We start from the raw sequence: 20346 nt of genomic DNA on the forward strand, positions 1-20346 counted from the left end.
ATCTCATCCTCTGTTGTCCCCTTCTCCTCCTGCCTTCAATCTTCCCAGCAATTATTTTATTCTAGTCTAGATGTGTATTTCTAACTGTAGCAGAGAAAACACCACACTCCTTGCCAATCCCGTAAGTGCACTGTGTACCCTCACTTGGTTCATAGTATCCATGTAGGTTGAGTGCCAAACACAGGGCAGCTTATCACAGTGAGGGAAGCCAGAAAGTTGTCCTGTAATCTGTACGACATGCAGTTAAGAGCCAGACAATTAACAGGGGTCACTGAGTTCTTAGTGAGTCAGTTCTTATCAGGTGGCCAAAGTATTGGAGTTTCAGCTTCAACATCAGTCCTTCCAATGAACACTCAGGACTGATCTCCTTTAGGCTGGACTGGTTGGATGTCCTTGCAGACTCTCAAGAGTCTTCTCCAACACCACAGTTCAAAAGCATCAATTCTTCTGCTCTCAGCTTTCTTTATAGTCCAACTCTCACATCCATTCATGACCACTGGAAAAACCATAGCCTTGACTAGACAGACCTTGGTTGACAAAATAATGTGTCTGTTTTTTAATATGCTGTCTAGGTTGGTCATAACTTTCCTTCCTAGGAGTAAGCGTCTTTTAATTTCACGGCTGCAGTCACCATCTGCAGTGATTTTGGAGCCCAGAAAAATAAAGTCAGCCACTGTTTTCACTGTTTCCCCATCTATTTGCCATGAAGTGATGGGACCGGATGCCATGATCTTAGTTTTCTGAATGTTGAGCTTTAAAGCCAACTTTTTCACTCTCCTCTTTCACTTTCATCAAGAGGCTTTTTAGTTCTTCACTTTCTGCCATAAGGGTAGTGTCATCTGCATATCTGAGGTTATTGATATTTCTCCCAGCAACCTAGATTCCAGCTTGTGCTTCCTCCAGCCCAGCGTTTCTCATGATATACTCTGCATATAAGTTGAATAAGCAGGATGACAACATACAGCCTTGATGTACTCCTTTTCCTATTTGGAACCAGTCTGTTGTTCCATGTCCAGTTCTAACAGTTGCTTCCTGACCTGCATATAGGTTTCTCAAGAGGCAGGTCAGGTGGTCTGGGATTACCATCTCTTTCAGAATTTTCCAAAGTTTTTTGTGATCCACACAGTCAAAGGCTTTGGCATAGTCAATAAAGCAGAAATAGATGTTTTTCTGGAACTTTTTTGCTTTTTTGATGATGCAGCAGATGTTGACAATTTGATCTCTGGTTCCTCTGCCTTTTCTAAATCCAGCGTGAGCATCTGGAAGTTCATGGTTCACGTATTGCTGAAGCTTGGCTTGGAGAATTTTGAGTATTACTTTGCTAGGATGTGAGATGAGTGCAACTGTGTGGTAGTTTGAGCATTCTTTGGCTTTGCCTTTCTTTGGGATTGGAATGAACACTGACCGTTTGAGCATTCTTTGGCTTTGCCTTTCTTTGGGATTGGAATGAAAACTGACCTTTTCCAGTCCTGTGGCCACTGCTGAGTTTTCCAAATTTGCTGGCATATTGAGAGCAACACTTTCACAGCATCATCTTTCAGGATTTGAAATAGCTCAACTGGAATTCCATCACCTCCACTAGCTTTGTTTGTAGAGATGCTTTCTAAGGCCCACTTGACTTCACATTCCAGGATGTCTGGCTCTAGGTCAGTGATCACACCATCGTGATTATCTGGGTCATGAAGATCTTTTTTGTATAGTTCTTCTATGTATTCTTGCCACCTCTTCTTAATATCTTCTGCTTCTGTTAGGTCCATACCATTTCTGTGCTTTATTGAGCCCATCTTTGCATGAAATGTTCCCTTTGTATCTCTAATTTTCTTGAAGAGATCTCTAGTCTTTCCCATTCTATTGTTTTCCTCTATTTCTTTGCACTGATCGCTGAGGAAGGCTTTCTTATCTCTTCTTACTATTCTTTGGAACTCTGCATTCAGATGCTTACATCTTTCCTTTTCTCCTTTGTTTTTCACTTCTCTTCTTTTCACAGCTATTTGTAAGGCCTCCCCAGACAGCCATTTTGCTTTTTTGCATTTCTTTTTCTTGGGGATGGTCTTGCTCCCTATCTCCTGTACAATGTCACGAACTTCCATCCATAGTTCATCAGGCACTCTATCTATCAGATCTAATCCCTTAAATCTATTTCTCACTTCCACTGTATAATCATAAGGGATTTGATTTAGGTCATACCTGAATGGTTTAGTGGTTTCCCCCACTTTCTTAAATTTCAGTCTGAATTTGGCAATAAGGAGTTCATGATCTGAGCCAGTCAGTTCCCAGTCTTGTTTTTTCTGACTATACAGAGCTTCTCCATCTTTGGCTGCAAAGAATATAATCAATCTGATTTTAGTGTTGGCCATCTGGTGATGTCCATGTGTTGAGTCTTCTCTTGTGTTGTTGGAAGAGGGTGTTTGCTATAACCAGTGTGTTCTCTTGGCAGAGCTCTATTAGCCTTTGCCCTGCTTCATTCTGTACTCCAAGGCCAAATTTGCCTGTTACTCCAGGTGTTTCTTGACTTCCTACTTTTGCATTCCAGTCCCCTATAATGAAAAGGACATCTTTTTTGGGTGTTAGTCCTAGAAGGTCTTGTAGGTCTTCATAGAACCATTCAACTTCAGCTTCTTCAGCGTTACTGGTTGGAACATAGGCTTGGATTACTGTGATATTGCATGGTTTGCCTTGGAAATGAACAGAGATCATTCTGTCGTTTTTGAGATTGCATCCAAGTACTGCATTTCAGACTCTTTTGTTGACTCTGATGGATACTCCATCTCTTCTAAGGGATTCCTGCCCATAGTAGTAGACATAATGGTCATCTGAGTTAAATTCACCCATTCCAGTCCATTTTAGTTCGCTGATTCCAAAAAATGTTGACGTTCACTCTTGCCATCTCCTGTTTGACCACTGTCAATTTGCCTTGATTCATGGACATGAACTTCCAGATGTTCAAGCTGGTTTTAGAAAAGGCAGAGGAACCAGAGATCAAATTGCCAACATCTGCTGGATCATAGAAAAAGCAAGAGAGTTCCAGAAAAACATCTATTTCTGCTTTATGACTATGGCAAAGCCTTTGACTGTGTGGATCACAATAAACTTTGGAAAATTCTGAAAGAGATGGGATCCCAGACCACCTGACCTGCCTCTTGAGAAACCTATATGCAGGTCAGGAAGCAACAGTTAGAAGTGGACATGGAACAACAGACTGGTTACAAATAGTGAAAGGAGTATGTCAAGGCTGTATATATTGTCACCCTGCTTATTTACCTTATATGCAGAGTACATCATGAGAAACGCTGGGCTGGAGGAAGCACAAGCTGGAATCTAGGTTGCTGGGAGAAATATCAATAACCTCAGACATGCAGATGACACCACCCTTACGGCAGAAAGTGAAGAACTAAAGAGCTTCTTGATGAAAGCGAAAGAAGAGAGTGAAAAAGTTGGCTTTAAAGTTCAACATTCAGAAAACTAAGATCATGGCATCTGGTCCCATCACTTCATGGCAAATAGATGGGGAAACAGTGGCTATTTTTCTGGGCTCCAAAATCACTGTTGATGGTGACTGCAGCCATGAAATTAAAAGACACTTACTCCTAGGAAGGAAAGTTATGACCAACCTAGACAGCATATTAAAAAGCAGAGACATTACTTTGTCAACCAAGGTCCATCTAGTCAATGCTATGGTTTTTCCAGTGGTCATGTATGGATGTGAGAGTTGGACTACAAAGGAAACTGAGAGCAGAAGAATTGATGCTTTTGAACTGTGGTGTTGGAGAAGACTCTTGAGAGTCCCTTGGACTGCAAGGAGATCTAACCAGTCCATCCTAAAGGAGATCAGTCCTGGGTGTTCTTTGGTAGGACTGATGTTGAAGCTGAAACTTCAATATTTTGGCCACCTGATGCACAGAGCTGACTCATTGGAAAACACCCTGATGCTGGGAAAGTTTGAAGGCGGGAGGAGAAGGGGACAACAGAGGATGAGATGGTTGGATGGCATCACTGACTCTATGGACATGGCTTTGGGTGGACTCCAGGAGTTGGTGATGGTCAGGGAGGCCTGGCTCGCTGCGGTTCATGGGGTTGCAAAGATTTGGACACGACTGAGTGACTGAACTGAACTTACCTGAACATTCCAGGTTCCTATGCAATATTGCTCTTTACAGCATCGGACCTTGCTTCTATCTCCAGTCCCATCCACAACTGGGTGTTGTTTTTGCTTTGGCTCCGTCTCTTCATTCTTTCTGGAGTTATTTCTCCACTGATCTCCAGTAGCATATTGGGTGCCTACTGACCTGTGGAGTTCCTCTTTCAGTGTCCTATCATTTTGCCTTTTCATACTGTTTATGGGGTTCTCAAGGCAAGAATACTGAAGTGGTTTGCCATTCCCTTCTCCAGTGGGCCATATTTTGTCACAACTCTCCACCAAGACCCATCCATCTTGGGTGGCCCTACAAGGCATGGCTTAGTTTTCATTGAGTTAGACAAGGCTGTGGTCCATGTGATTAGATTGGAGATAATCTTGAGAAGAGATTCTCCACGTCCCCCACCTCCAAGGTAAGGAGCAGTGGCTGCACTTTGCTGGAGCAGCCATGAAGAGACACCCCACATCCAAGTTAAGAGATACCCCAGTAAGATGGTAGGCACTGAGAGAAGGCATCAGCGGGCAGACAGACTGAAACCATAATCACAGAAACTAACCAATCTAATCACTGACACTTTAGATAACAGCAATTCTAATTCCATGAAGTGGAAACAGAATTAACCAACTCTTCAGCTCTCTTTCTTAAGGATCTCTCCAGATATTTGGATGTTTGACAGCTGTCCCAATAGACTCTTCCCTGAACATTGCAAGAGGTGTCTCAGTGTTGAACAGGAAAAAATGGACAGTGAGCATCCCCTATCTGCTAAGAGAAAGCTATCATAGCAATGTCATGTATTAATATCTCCCTGGAGGTGCTCTGAGTTCACTCATGAATAGGGAGAAAGAGTTTAAAGAGTTCCCAGATAAGGTCACATTCAGCAGAGGTTCTGGGTGGGGACTGGGGCAGAGGTGACTCCTCAGTGTTCAGTCCAGCCCCAGAGAAACGGTTAGCAGAGAGGTAGGAGGTGATCAAGGGAATGGTCAGGCACAGCCTTACTTTGGGTCTTGGATGAAGAACAAGAGAGTGAACTAGAATGTTCCCCAGAGGAAGCAGTAGGTCAGAGGAGTTTTTCCAAGATAAGGGGGAGTGATCTTTTTTTGGGTGAAACCAGAGGTGATGAAACATGGGCATAGATTTATCTTGTAATGATTAATGTTCAGAGGGCTCAGCGCCTTCCAATGACATGCCATTTTGCTTAAGTGACTTGATGATAAGATAAATATATGGGAATAAATATAGGTGGCACAGCCCCACCAGCGACGGAGCACCTTCTGGTTTGTGTGGAGATGGCCCTGGGACTGCAGCTTCGGTGGCAGGTGCTGGCTGGACTCCTGCTCTGTCTGTGTGTCGGGCAATGGGCCGAGGCTGGGAAGGTGCTGGTGGTCCCCATGGAGGGCAGCCACTGGCTCAGCATGCGGGAGGCCGTGCAGGAGCTCCACGCCAGAGGTCACCAGGCAGTGGTCCTATCTCTGGAGGTCAACGTTCACATCAAGGCAGAGGACTTTTTCACCATGAAAACCTATGCCATTCCATACACCCAGATGATTTTGATTACTTCCTGATGGGCAGTTTTAATATGTTTTTTGAGAGAGTGCATTTTTTAACACTGTTTTGGAAAACTATGACAGCTACGAAAAATCTGTCTTTGGCCTTTGAAAGGTCTTGTGAGGCACTGTTTTATAACAAGGACCTGATCAGAGACCTGAATGCCAGTTCCTTCGATGAGGTTTTAACGGACCCTATTTACCCCTGCGGGGCAGTGCTGGCTAAGTATCTGTCCATTCCTACTGTGTCTTTCTTGAGTTTCCTTCCCTGTGACTTAGATGTTGAGGGCGTAGCATGCCCAAACCCTTTCTCTTATGTTCCTAAGTTGTTAACAAGGAATTCAGACCACATGACATTCTTCCAAAGGGTCAAGAACTTGCTCTACCCTCTGACCCTGAAGTACCTTTGCCATTTTTCTTTCACTCCTTATGCACATATGGCCTCTGAGCTTCTTCAGAGAGAGGTGTTGTTGGGGGAGATTTTTGGCTCTGCATCTGCGTGGCTGTACAGAGGAGACTTTGTGATGGACAACCCATGGCAGATCATGCCCAATATGGTGTTCATTGGGGGTTTCAACTGTGGCAACAGGAAACCATTATCTCAGGTCTGTACTGCTGCTTTTGTTCAATCAGTGTTCCAAGTGGAACACATTATTTTCAATGAAAAAATTAAAAAAAAATTTATGCCATGCTTCACATCTTATGGGATCTTAGTTCACCCACCAGAGATTTAACCCAAGCCCTTGGCAGTAAACACTTGGAGTCCTAACCACTTGTCAACCAGGGAATTCCCAAGTGAAATGTATTTTTAGGAAACAACTTATTTCCAGCTTCTTTCTTATCTACTGTTCTTTCTAAAGAGTCTAACCTTCAAATTCCTTCTGGTAGCCTTTGGTGACATAAGTTGTTAAAATGCCTCAAGTAGTGTAGTAAAAGTTTGTGATGGTCTTTGAGGGGGCTTCCCTGTTAGTTCAGCTGGTAAAGAATCCACCTGCAATGCAGGAGACTCCAGTTTGATTCCTGGGTCAGGAAGATCTGATGGAGAAGGGATAGGCTACCCACTCTAGTATTCTGGGGCTTCCCTGGTGGATCAGATGGTAAAGAATCTGCCTGCAATGTGGGAGACCTGGGTTTGATCCCTGGGTTGGGAATACCGTCTGGAGAAGGGAACGGCCACCCACTTCAGTATTCTGGCCTGGAGATGTCCATGGACAGGCTACAGTCCTGACAGTCCATGGGGTGCAAAGAGTTGGACACGACTGAGCTAATTTCACTGTCCTTTCACTTTGAGAGGAAGGAGAGGCAGAGATTATGTTCAGTAACAGGTTGACAAGACATGGTGTGATTCCACCATGATTGTCCCTTGTAAAGGTACTGTTGTAACTGTTGTGCAACTTTCTTCAGCTTAGTAGGAGCAGAGAACTTGAGCTATGAATCCATCCATAAGGGATTTTACATTGAGGTCTTCAAATGAAGGATGAGAGAACTGGCAAAATATATTTATTGACCTGATAATTCTTAGTGGTTTTGTCTTGGAAGGGATTGAGGTGTGATCACAGGAAACCTAACACCCAGAGGAAACAAGTTTCAGAGAGGTCAAATAAATTAAGTGGAAATGAAATAATGCTGGACAGAGAAGTTGGGCTCTCTATGATCAGAGAAAGGAATAACAGATCCAGCTTTTCTGAGATGGAGCTGTGCTGACCAGAAGTCTTCTGACCAGGAGTTGGTGTCTGGAGAAAAATGTGGGGGTGTACAGAGCTAGATTGGGCTTTTCTAGTGGCTCAGCTGGTAAAGAATCCACCTGCAATGTGGGAGACCTCGGTTTGATCCCAAGATTGGGAAGATCCCTGGGAGAAGGGAAAGGCTACCCACTCCAGTTTTCTGGCCTGGGGAATTCCATGGACTGAGAAAAGAAGAGAAGCTAAAGGAAAAGGAGAAAAGGAAAGATATATCCATCTGAATGCTGAGTTTCAAAGAATAGCAAGCCTTCTGCAGCAATCAATGCAAAGAAATAGAGGGAAAGAATAGAATGGGAAAGACTAAAGATATCTTCAAGAAAATTAGAGATATCAAGAGAACATTTCATGCAAAGATGGGCTCAATAAAGGGCAGAAATGGTATGGACCTAACAGAAGCAGAAGATATTAAGAAAAGGTGGCAAGAATACACAGAAGAACTACACAAAAAAGATCTTAATCACCCAGATAACCATGATGGTGTGATCACTCACCTAGAGCCAGAGATCCTGGATGCGAAGTCAAATGAGCCTTAGGAAGCATCACTAAGAACAAAGCTACAGGAGGTGATGGATTTCCAGTTGAGCTATTTCAAATCCTAAAAGATGATGCTATGAAAGTGTTGCTCTCCATATGCCAGCAAATTTGGAAAACTCAGTAGTGGGTGTAACAGGAAAAAATCAGTTTTCATTCCAATCCCAAAGAAAGGCGATACCAAAGAATGTTCACACTACCGCACAATTGCACTCATCTCACATCCTAGCAAAGTAATGCTCAAAATTCTGCAAGCAAGGCTTCAGTAGTACATGAACCATAAACTTCTAGATGTTCAAACTAGATTTAGAAAAAGCAGAGGAACCAGAGATCAAATTGCCAACATCTGTTGGATCATTGAAAAAGCAAGAAAGTTCCAGAAAAACATCTACTTCTGCTTTATTGACTATGCCAAAGACTTTGTGTGAATCACAATAAACTGTGGAAAACTCTTCAAGAGATGGGAATACCAGACCACCTGACCTGCCTCTTGAGAAATCTGTATGCGGGTCAAGAAGCAACAGTTAGGACTGGACATGGAACAGCTGGTTTGTTCCAAATAGGGAAAAGAGTATGTCAAGGCTGTATATTGTCACCCTGCTCATTTAACTTCTATGCAGAGTATATCATGAGAACGCTGGGCTGGATGAAGCACAAGCTAGAATCAAGATTGCCAGGAAAAATATCAATTACCTCAGATATGCAGATGACACCACCCTTATGACAGAAAACAAAGAGGAACTGAAAAGTCTCATGATGAAAGTGAAAGAAAAGAGTGAAAGAGTTGGCTTAAAGCTCAACATTCAGAAAACTAAGATCATGGCATCTAGCCCCATCACTTCATGGCAAATGGATGGGGAAACAATGGAAACAGTGGCTGACTTTATTTTTCTGGGCTCCAAAATCACTGCAGATGTTGACTACAGCCATGAAATTAAAAGACGCTTGCTTCTTGGAAGAAAAGCTATGATCAACCTAGACAGCATATTAAAAAGCAGAGACATAACTTTGTCAACAAAGGTCCGTCTAGTCAAAGCTATGGTATTTGAAATAGTCATGTATGGATGGGAGAGTTGTACCATAAAGAAAGCTGAGCACTGAAGAACTGATGCTTCTCAACTGTGGTGTTGGAGAAGACTCTTGAGAGTCCCTTGGAATGCAAGGAGATCCAACCAGTCAATCCTAAAGAAAATCAGTCCTGAATATTCATTGGAAGGACTGATGCTGAAGCTGAAATTTCAGTACTTTGGCCACCTAATGCAAAGTGCTGACTCATTTGAAAAGACCCTGATGCTGGGAAAGATTGAGGGCAGGAGGAGAAGGTGATGACAGAGAATGAGATGACTGGATGGCATCACCAACTCAATGGACATGGGTTTGGGTGGACTCCAAGAGTTGGTGATGGACAGGGAGGCCTGGCGTGCTGTGGTTCATGGGGTCGCAAAGAGTTGGACACGACTGAGCGACTGAACTGATCTGAACTGATGTATGCATAAGAGGGTGCTCAGTGAGAGAGATCACTGGGCAGCACAGGGAGCCTGCCCCTATCATCCCCAGGGTGGACAGGACACGGAGATGTCGTGTCCTGCTGAGCACATGTGGGCATCAGTCTCTGTAGCAGGGCTACATCATGGGCCTGAGACACAATCTGTTGCACAGGCCCCACCTGAGAAGGCTCCCACAAATTCAGGAGCCCCTCAGTTCTGAAGAATCTATCCTTATCAGGACTTAGGTCTGTAAATGACCTTGGAGAAAAATCTGAACACAGAGTATATGGTGTACTAGGGGTCCAGATTCATGTACACCCCAGTTCCTAAATAGAGTAGTGGAAGATTAACATCATCAGCATCATAAGAGAAATTCAGAGAGCCTTCTCTGAGGCCGGGAGAGTGCTCGCTCCTGTCCTAGGGTGAACTGACATTGGGGGCTGGCCCTCTCTGACCCCCGTGTGTCATTGCTAAGGGTTATCTTGCCCACTGATACTTTTAGATTACAGTAGCTCTTATTCCATGAAGTAGCTACAAAATTGTCCAACAGCCATTATACTGCAGGTGTTTCTATATTTGACATCTGCTCCAATCAAAAGACTCTCCCCCGAACATTGCAGTAGGTGTCCCAGGGTGGACCAGGAGAAAAATTGACAGCCAGTGTCCCCTCCCTACTGAGAGAAAGCTGTCTTAGTAATATCATGTATTTCCCTGGATGTGCTCCAAATTCACCAATGAATTGGGGTAAAAGAGTTTAAAGAGTTCTCAGATAAGGTCAAAATCAGCAGAAGATCTGGGTGGGGGCTGGGGCGCAGGTAACCGCTTAGAGTTCAGTCCAGCCCAAAAGAAGTTGATTAGAAGAAAGGTTGGAGGTGACCAAGGGATTCTGCCGACACAGCCTTGCTCTGGGTCTTGGATGAAGAGCGAGCGAGTGAACTAGAATGCTCCCCAGAGCAAGTAGCAGAGTCATAGGCGTTTTTCCAAGATAAGGGGAAGGGATCTTTCCCACAAGGTGTAACCAGAGGTGATGAAAAAAAGGCATAGACTTACCTTATAATGATTAATGTATAGAGGGCACACCACCTTCCAATGACATGCAATTTGCTTAAGTGACTTGATGATAAAATAAAGATAAGGGAACAAATATAGGCAGCACAGCCCCACCAGAGAATCAGTAACTTCTGGTTTGTGTGGAGATGGCCCTGGGACTGCAGCTTCGGCGGCAGGTGCTGGCTGGACTCCTGCTCTGTCTGTGCGTCGGACGATGGGCCGAGGCTGGGAAGGTGCTGGTGGCCCCCATGGAGGGCAGCCACTGGCTCAGCATGCGGGAGGCCGTGCGGGAGCTCCACGCCAGAGGTCACCAGGCAGTGGTCGTTGCTCCAGAGGTCAATGTGCGCGTCAAGGCAGAGGACTTTTTCATCAAGAAAACCTATGCCATTCCATACACCCAGGATGATTTTAATTACTTCCTGATGGGCAGTTTTAATACGTTTTTTGAAAGAGTGAATTTTCTAACCATGTTTTGGAAAACTATTGAAGCTACCAAAAATGCATCTGTGGTCTTTGCAAGGTCTTGTGAGGCACTGCTGTATAACAAGGACCTGATCAGAGACCTGAATGCCAGTTCCTTCGATGTGGTTTTAACGGACCCTGTTTACCCCTGCGGGGCAGTGCTGGCTAAGTACCTGTCCATTCCTGCTGTGTTTTTCTTGCGTTTCCTTCCCTGTGACTTAGATGTTGAGGGCGCAGCATGCCCAAACCCTTTCTCTTATGTTCCTAAGTTTTTAACAAGGAATTCAGACCACATGACATTCTTCCAAAGGGTCAAGAACATGCTCTATCCTCTGACCCTGAAGTACCTTTGCCATTTTTCTTTTGCTCCTTATGCTCATATGGCCTCTGAGCTTCTTCAGAGGGATGTGTCGCTGGGGGAGATTTTTGGCTCTGCATCTGTGTGGCTGTTCAGAGGAGACTTTGTGATGGACTACCCACGGCCGATCATGCCCAACATGGTGTTCATTGGGGGCATCAACTGTGGCAACAGGAAACAGTTATCTCAGGTCTGTACTGCTGCTTTTATTCAATCAATGTTTCAAGTGGAACACATTATTTTTAATGAAAAAATTAAGAAAAATTTTTATGCCTTGCCACACGTCTTGTGGGATTCTAGTTCACCTTGCCAGGGATTGAACTCAAGCCCTTGGCAGTGAGTGCTTGGAATCCAAACCTGGACCACCAGAGAATTCCCTAGTGAAATATATATATTTTTTAAAAAAACTTACTTCCAGGTTCTTTCTTATCTACTGATCTTTCTAAGGATTTCTAACTTTCAATCTCCTTCTAGCAATTTTTGGTGAGATAAGTTGTTAAAGTATGTCCAGTAGTGTAGTAAAAGTTTGTAATAGTCTTTGAGAGGAATGAGAGGCAGAGGTAATGGCAATAATAGGTTGGTAAGAAATGGTGTGACTCAACCATGATTGTCCTTTGTAAAGGTACTGTTATAACTGTGTGAAATTTTATCCAGATGAGTAGAAGCAGAGAACTTGAGCTGTGAATCCATCCATCAGGGATTTTTCACTGAGGTATTCAACTGAAGGATGAGAGAACTGGCCACCTGCATTTACTGACCTGATAATCCTTAGTGGTTTTGTCTCGGAAGAGACAGGTGTGATCACAGGAGACCTGACACCCAAAGGAGACAGAAGTTTCAGAGAGATCAGATAAATTAAGTGGAAGTGAGACAATGCTGGATAGAGAATTTGGGCTCTCTGTGATCACAGAAAGGAATAATAGACCCAGCTTTTCAGAGATGGAGCTGTGCTGACCAGAAGTCTTCTGACTAGGTGTTGGTGTCTGGAGAAAACCATGGTGTCATACAGCGTTGGATTGCATGTCATGTAGATCTTCAGTTGGGACACTGGGGTCATCAAGGCTACTGGTGGGGGCTGGAGAGGAGGTAAAGCTGAGCCTAAGAGCACAGTGGAGCTGGCGACAGTGATGCCGAGAACCGAGTCTCAAAGAGGAAGCATTCTGACCACATCACCAAACTTACCCCAGCTCAGTCCGCCCTACCCCAAGTTTCCATTATGGGAATTACTGCTTTCCCCATAGTTTCAGAGTCTTCTTATGTTAACCCTGAATATTTGGGTTTAATTGAAATAAGACCCTTGGGGGCAGTTGTTTCTTAACCCACCAAGTTAATCATGATTTTGCCCATCTATGTCACATGCAGTGAATTTATATTAACTTTCACGACTTTTGGTCTCTTAATGTTTTTGGTTTTTTTCATTTTTTGTTGAATCTTTTTATACTAATTGAACAATAATTAGACTGTTGCTATTTTCTGTTTCTTCCTGGTTCAGCTTTGGGAGATTGTGCATTTCTAGGAATCTGTCCATGTCTGCTACTTGTTCATTTTTTGGTTTGTTGTTGTTCACAAAAAGATCTTATGATCCTTTACATTTTTGTGGTGTTGGTTGTGCCTTCTCTGTTTCATTTCTGATTTGATTTACTTTGACCGTCTCTCTTTTTCTCCTGATAAATCTGGATGAAGTTTCAGAAAATTGAGGTGTATCAATTTTATTTATTTTTTCAAAGAAAGAGTTCTTCATTTCACTTAGCTTTTATATTTCAGCTCTTATTTGTATTTTTTTCTGTATACTGTCTTGGATTTCATATATTCTTTTATTTACTTTTGGTATAAGGTTAGGTTATGTATTTGAGATTTCTCTTATTTCTGGATGTACACTTGTATTGCTATAAACCTCCTTCTTAGAACTGCTTTTGTTGTTTCCCACAGATTTTGGACTATTGAGTTTTCAATTTCATTTGTTTCCAAGTATTTTTAATTTCCCTTGTTATTTCTTCAGTGACCCATTGATTGGTTGTTGTACATGGGTTATTTTTAATTTCCTTTGTTATTTCTTCAGTGACCCATTGGTTGGTTGTTGTACATGGGTTATTTTTAATTTCCCTTGTTATTTCTTCAGTGACCCATTGATTGGTTGTTGTACATGGGTTATTTTTAATTTCCTTTGTTATTTCTTCAGTGACCCATTGATTGGTTGTTGTACATGGGTTACCCTCCATGTGTTTGTGTTTTTCCAGTTTTTTCTTTGTAGTTGAGTTTTGGTTTCATAACATCATGATTGGAAAATGTGCTTGATGTGATCTCAGTCTTCTTAAATCTGCTGAGACTTGTTTTGTGGCCTTACATGTGATCTATCTCGGGGGACGTTCCATGTTCCCTTGAAAAGAATGTGTTTACTGCTGCTTTTGGATGGAATGGTCTATGTATGTTGATTAAAGCTAAGTGATCTAATGTGTTGTTTAAGGCCAGTGTTCCCTTATTGATTTTCTATCTGAATGACGTGTCTATTAATGTATGTGGAATTTTAAAGTACACTAATACGGTTGTTTGCTGTCAACTTCTCTTTTTATGTCTGTTAATGCTTGCTTTTTGCATTCGGGTGCTCCTCTGTTGTGGCCGTATCTGTCTCTCCATATATATCTAATGGTGACACGCTGGTTACTGGGTCCCGGAGTGTCTTGCTGTAAGGCCTGGGGGATGGACCTGGTGTCAGCATGCTGGAGGGTGGACTGCGGCCCAGAGTTCCCTGGGCTGGAGCTAGTGCACTAGTAGGTGATTCCACACCCTGGGCCCCCTGGAGGACAGGGCCAGGTCCTGGGGCTTCTGGTGGATGAGTCCATGTCCCAGGTAGCTGGGATCTCAGCAAGTCTTAAGACAGTCGTCCTGTTAGTGAGCCAGTTTGTGTCTCCACTCAACTATCTCCTATACTTGAGGCAACACAGTACTGGTGTTGACAGGCTGATGGGTGGGGCTGGGTCCTAAGGCTAATATGGCATAAGTGAAGTCGCTCAGTCATATCTGACTCTCCTGAAAGTAAAAGTAAGCCCCACTGGCCTTCCAAGCCCAGTATTCTGGGAGCTCTTCTTCCTGGTTCTGGACCCCAAGCTGGGAGGCTCAGTGTGGGTTCATAGGCTTTACTCCTTAGGGAAAGCCTCAGCAATTATAATTATCCTCTATATGTGGATCATCTGCCCAGGTGTATTGGTCTTGATTATACTGTGCCTCCTCCGCTTGGAGAGCCAAGGAACTATAGGATATAGAGACTCCACTTTCAAAGGGTGCACACAAAATCTCACACACTCTAAGACCCAGGGAATAAACAATATTCTGAAAGGAGCCTGGATCAGACCCACCTGATGATTTAGAAGAGCATCCCAGAGAGGCAGAAGGCAAATAGAGATCATCATGGTGATATAGATACTGACAGTAGCCTTTTTGGGGAGCTACATTTTACCCCAAAACACTGCACTGGAAAGTGCCACTTTTGAATCATATCTATGGCATATTAGGGCTTCCCTGGTGGCTCAGACGGTAAAGCGTCTGCCCACAATGCGGGAGACCCAGGTTCAATTCCTGGGTCAGGAAGATCCCCTGGAGAAGGAAATGGCAATCCACTCCAGCACTCTTGCCTGGAAAATCCCATAGATGGAGGAGCCTGGCAGGCTACAGTCCATGGGGTTGCAAAGAGTCAGACACAAGTGAGTGACTTAGCGTGTGCGCACACACACACACACACACACACACACACACACAATGTTTCATAGATAAGTCCAAAGATGTACATTTTCAATTTTTTTTATTAAAGAAAGCTCAATGTGCCCAATTCTGAAAATGATGTCTTAAAATATATCTTCATTTAACTGAATTTTGCTCAATTTGCTTTTGGAATTTTTAATAGTTTTTACTTTAACATATAGCTGCTGGGTTGTTGCACACAGGTTTATGCCTGCTGTGTTTCCTCATAAAATTTGCTTTTTAACAATGTTAAATTGTGATAAAATACCTCTAACATAAGATTTGCCCTGTTAACCATTTTCAAGTGTACAGTTTAGTAGTGTTAATTACAGTCATATTGTTGTACAACCATTTTCCAGAACTCTTCATCTTGAAAAGCTGGAACTGTATACCCCTTAAACAACATCTCTGCAGTTTCCCACACTCCATAGTCTGTAGTAACCACCATTTTACTTCCTGTCTCTATAAGTTTGACTTCTCTAGGTACCTCATATTAGTGGAGTCATACAATATTTTCATATTTGATACTGACATATTTCCGTTAGTATCTTGTCCTCTAGGTTCAATCATGTTGTCAGAATTTCCTTCCTTTTTAAGGCCAAATAATATTCCATTATATAGCTAGACCAAACTTGTTATCTGTTTATCTGCCAATGAAAGGGTTGCTTTCCCTTCTATAGTTGTGCATAATGCTGCTATGAATATGGATGTACAAATACCTTTTTGAGACTTTTTTCAATGTTTTTTTTCTGTGTATACCTAGAAGTGGAATGGATGGATCACCTGGTATTTCTGTTCTTAATTTTTTGAGGACCTTCCATACTATGTCCACAGTGGCTACACCCTTTACATTCCCATCATCATTACACAGATGGGATGTACATTTTATTGTACATTACACATTGTATGTTACACTTGTACATTACATTGATGTACGAGTGCTACACCATTTACATTCCCATCACCATAACATTCCCAGTACATGAGGGTTCTAATTTTTCCACATTTTCTTCAAGACCTGTTTTCTGTTTTTTTTTTTAAATGATCAGTTTCCTAATGGTGTAAGGTGATATCTGATTTCCCTAGTGATTAATGATATTGAGCATCTTTTTCATTGCTCATTAGTCATTTGCACATATTCTCTCAAGAAATGTCTAAGTCCTTTGTCCATTTTTGAATCAAGTCTTTTTGTTGTTGTTGAGTTATAGGAGTTCTCTATATATTCTGGATATATTAATCCCTTATCAGATATATGATTTGTAAATATTTTCTTCCATTCTATGGTTTGCCTTTGTACTCTGTTGATAATATCTTTTAATACATGCACTTAAAAATTTTCAAAGTCCAATGTGTTGTTTTTTTATGAGCTATGCTTTGTTGTAATTTTCAAGAAATCTTCACCAAATACAAGATAGTGAAATGTTGTCATATGTCTTTGTCTAAGAGTTTTATAGTGTTCAGTCTTACATTTATGTTTTTGATCCATTTTGAGTTCAACTTTTATATGTCATTTGTAAGTGTCCAAATGCACTGTTTACATTCAGACATCTAGTTTTCCAAGCACCATTTGTTGAAAAGACCTTCTCTATTGAATATTATTTGCAATTTTCCAAAAATAACTTACCATATATATGAAGTCTATCTCTTTTAACTTGAAAAGTTTATCCAAACATTGGCTGATGCATATGTTTGGTAGTATTGGTCTGATAGGAACTACTCCTATCAGAAGCCTCACATGCTTCTAGGTGGATTGAAAAAAATTTTTTTGTAATATTACAAACCCCAGTGACATTGTACTTGGTCTGTCACTACATGTGTAGCTTAGCATGGGGCAAAATCAAGAGTGTTAGAGAGTTAGATCTTCCCATGCATGATGTTGCATGCCTCTACATTTATTTTATCCTAGTCTAGATTTATATCCCTAACTATAGCAGAAAAAACACCACCATTTCCAATCCCCTAAGTGAACTGTGTTTCCTTACTTAGCTTATGGTATCTGTGTTAGGGCTTTCCTTGTGGCTGAGCTGGTAAAGAATCCACCTGCAATGCAGGAGACCTGGGTTCGATCCTTGAGTTGGGAAGATCCCCTGGAGAAGGGAAAGGCTACCCACTCCAGTATTCTGACCTAAAGAATTCCATGGATTGTATAGTCCATGGGGTCGCAAAGAGTCGGACACAACTGAGCGACTTTCACTTTCCTTTCCTCTAGGTTCAGCAATGTTGTCAAAATTTCCTTCTTTTAAAAGACTGCATAGTATTCCATTTTACAGATAGAGCACATTTGGCTTATCTATTCATCTGCCAATGAACATGGGTTACTTTTACCTTCTGCTGTTGTGAATAATGTTGCTATGAACATGGATGTACAAATACCTCTTGAGACCATGCCTTCAATTCTTTTGGGTATATACCTAGAAGAGGAATGGCTGGATCATTTGGTATTTCTATTATTTATTTTTTGAGGGGCTGGATATATTTTCAACTGTGGCTGCACCATTTTACATTCCCACCAACAGTACGCCAGGGTTCCAGTTTCTCCACATCCTCTTCAAGACTTGTTTTCTGGGTGTTGGCTTTTTTTCTTTTTTTTTATGATAGTCATCCTAATGGTGTGAGGTGACTTTTCATTGTAGTTTTAAAATTTTTTATTTTATTTTTATTTGGAGGATAATTGCTTTACAATATTGGGTGGTTTCTGCCATACCTCCACAGGAATCAGCCATTTGTTGCTCATTTGTGACCAAATCTTTGGGACTCCATGGACAGCAGCACACCAGGCTTCCCTGTTCTTCACCATATGCTGGAGTGTGCTCAAATTCATGTCCATTGAGTCAGTGATGCCACCCAACCATCTCATCTTCTGTCGTCCCCTTCTCCTCCTGCCCTCAATCTTTTCCAGCATCAGGGTCTTTTCCAATGAGTTGGCTCTTCAAGTGGACAAAGTATTGGAGCTTCAGCTTCAGCATCAGTCTTTCCAATGAATATTCAGAACTGATTTCCTCTAGGATTGACTGGTTTGATCTACTTGTAGTACAAGAAACCCTCATGAGCCTTCTCCAACACCACTGTTGAAAAGTATCAATTCTCTGGTGCTCAGCCTCCTTTATGGTCCAACTTATCCATATATGACTACTGGAAAAGCTATAGCTTTGACTAGATGGACCTTTGTCAACAAATTAATGTGTCTACTTTTTAATATGCTGTCTAGGTTTGTCATAACTTGTCTTCCAAGGAGCAAATGTCCTTAATTTCTTGGCTGCAGTCACCATCTGCAGTGATTTTGGAACACAAGAAAACAGGGCATAGGTGACTCTTCAGCATTCAGTCCAGCCCCAGGGAACCCTAGCAGAGAGGTAGGAGGTGACCAAGGGAATGGACAGGCACAGTCTTGCTTCGAGTCTTGGATGAACAAGAGAGTGAACTAGAATGTTCTCCAGAGACAGCAGCAGAGTCAGAGGAGATTTTCCAAGGTAAGGGGATGTGATCTTTCCCTGGGTAAAATCAAAGGTGATGAAACACAGGCATAGTCTTATCCTGTTCGGAGGGCATGCTGCCTTCCAATGACATGCCATTTTGCTTAAGTGATTTGATGATACAATAAGATAAGGGAACAAATATAGGCAGCACAGCCTGACCAGAGACTCAGTAGCTTCTGGTTTGTGCGGAGATGGCCCTGGGACTGCAGCTTCGGCGGCAGGTGCCGGCTGGACTCCTGCTCTGTCTGTGCGCCGGGCGTTGGACCGAGGCTGGGAAGGTGCTGGTGGTCCCCATGGAGGGCAGCCACTGGCTCAGCATGCGGGAGGCCGTGCGGGAGCTCCACGCCAGAAGTCACCAAACAGTGGTTGTTGTTCCGGAGGTCAATGTGCGCGTCAAGGCAGAGGACTTTTTCACCACAAAAACGTACGCCGTTCCCTACACACAGGACAAATATGATTCCTTCCTGAAGACTCATGTACGTCTACTTTTTAAAAAAGTACACTTTGTAACAATGTTTCTGGAAACTATAGCATCTTTGAAAAATGTGTCTTTGCTCTTTGCAAGGTCTTGTGAGGCACTGTTGTATAACGAGGACTTGATCAGAGACCTGAATGCCAGTTCCTTTGATATGGTTTTAACAGACCCTATTTTGGGGCAGTGATGGCTAAATACCTGTCCATTCCTGCTGTGTTTTTTTTGCGTTCTGTTCCCTGTGACTTAGATGCTGAGGGCACAGCATGCCCAAACCCTTTCTCATATGTTCCTCGGTTATTAACAAGGAATCCAGACCACATGACATTCTTCCAAAGGGTCAAGAACATGCTTTACCCTCTGGGCCTGAAGTACATTTGCCTGGTTACCTTCACTCCTTATGCACGTATGGCCTCTGAGCTTCTTCAGAGAGAGGTGTCACTGGGGGAGATTCTTGCCTCTGGATCCGTGTGGCTGTTCAGAGGAGACTTTGTGACGGACTACCCGCGGCCGATCATGCCCAACATGGTGTTCGCTGGGGGCATCAACTGTGCCAACAGGAAACCTCAGGTTCTCAGGTGTGTACTGCTGCTTTTGCTCAATCAGTGCTCCCAGTGGAGCACAATCTTTTCATAAAAAAATTTAAAAAACTTTTTCACCACACTGCAACCTAAGGCCCTTGCAGTGAAATGGTGGGTCCTAATCACTAGACTGACAGGGAATTCCCAAGTGGAACATATTTTTTAAAAATAACCTACTTGCACATGCTCACTTATCTACTGATCTTTCTAAAGATTGCTACCTCCCATTCTCCTTCCAACACTCTTTGGTGAGATCCATTGTTAAAGTGCTCCAGGAGGGTAGTGTAGGCTTGTGATGATCTTTGAGAGGATTGAGAGGCAGGGTTGAGGGTCCGTATTCAGTCTGAGAAAGAATTGCGTGGCTCAACCATGACTGCCTTTTTGTAAAGGCACTGTTGTGATGGTCGTGCAGTTTTCTCAATCTAGTAGGAGCCAAGAGCTTGAGCTGTGAATCCATCCATCATGGGTTTTGCTTGAGGGTGTTCAATAGGAGAAGGAAAGAACTGGCAAACTGCATTTGTTGTTCTGATAGTTTATCGTGGTTTTGTCTTGGAAAGGTCTTAGGTGTGGTCACTGGAAATCTAAACACTGAAAGGAAGCAGAAGTTTCAGAGAGGTTGAATAAATTAAGTGGAAGTGAGACAATATTGGAGACAGAAGTTGGGCTCTCTCTTATGAGAGAAAGAAATAATTGAGTTCAACTTTTCAGAGATGGACCTGTGCTGACCAGAAATCTTGTGACCAGGAGTTGGGGTCTGGAGGGGTGGCGGGGA

At 42.7% G+C, this 20346-nt stretch overlaps 3 protein-coding genes and 1 pseudogene across 3 annotated transcripts in view; all 4 read left to right on the plus strand.

The window, feature by feature from the left end:
- The window catches only part of UGT1A6 (UDP glucuronosyltransferase 1 family, polypeptide A6), a 123001-nt gene that overhangs the window by 60251 nt on the left and 42404 nt on the right, over positions 1 to 20346 (plus strand). The gene's annotated exons all lie outside the window — the stretch shown is intronic.
- Positions 1 to 20346, plus strand: part of LOC132344951 (UDP-glucuronosyltransferase 1A3-like) — a 77666-nt gene that overhangs the window by 20513 nt on the left and 36807 nt on the right. The gene's annotated exons all lie outside the window — the stretch shown is intronic.
- LOC132344949 (UDP-glucuronosyltransferase 1A3-like) lies at positions 3277 to 10549 on the plus strand. The gene is given in 2 exon segments (XM_059885226.1): positions 3277 to 5675; positions 5678 to 10549. Coding segments are annotated over 2 exon segments (1053 nt in total). The 5' UTR covers positions 3277 to 5359; the 3' UTR covers positions 6415 to 10549.
- On the plus strand, positions 16975 to 20290 carry LOC100848775 (UDP-glucuronosyltransferase 1A3-like; annotated as a pseudogene).

This window comes from Bos taurus, chromosome 3 (assembly GCF_002263795.3).
Source record: "Bos taurus isolate L1 Dominette 01449 registration number 42190680 breed Hereford chromosome 3, ARS-UCD2.0, whole genome shotgun sequence".
Classification (NCBI taxonomy): Eukaryota; Metazoa; Chordata; class Mammalia; order Artiodactyla; family Bovidae; genus Bos; species Bos taurus.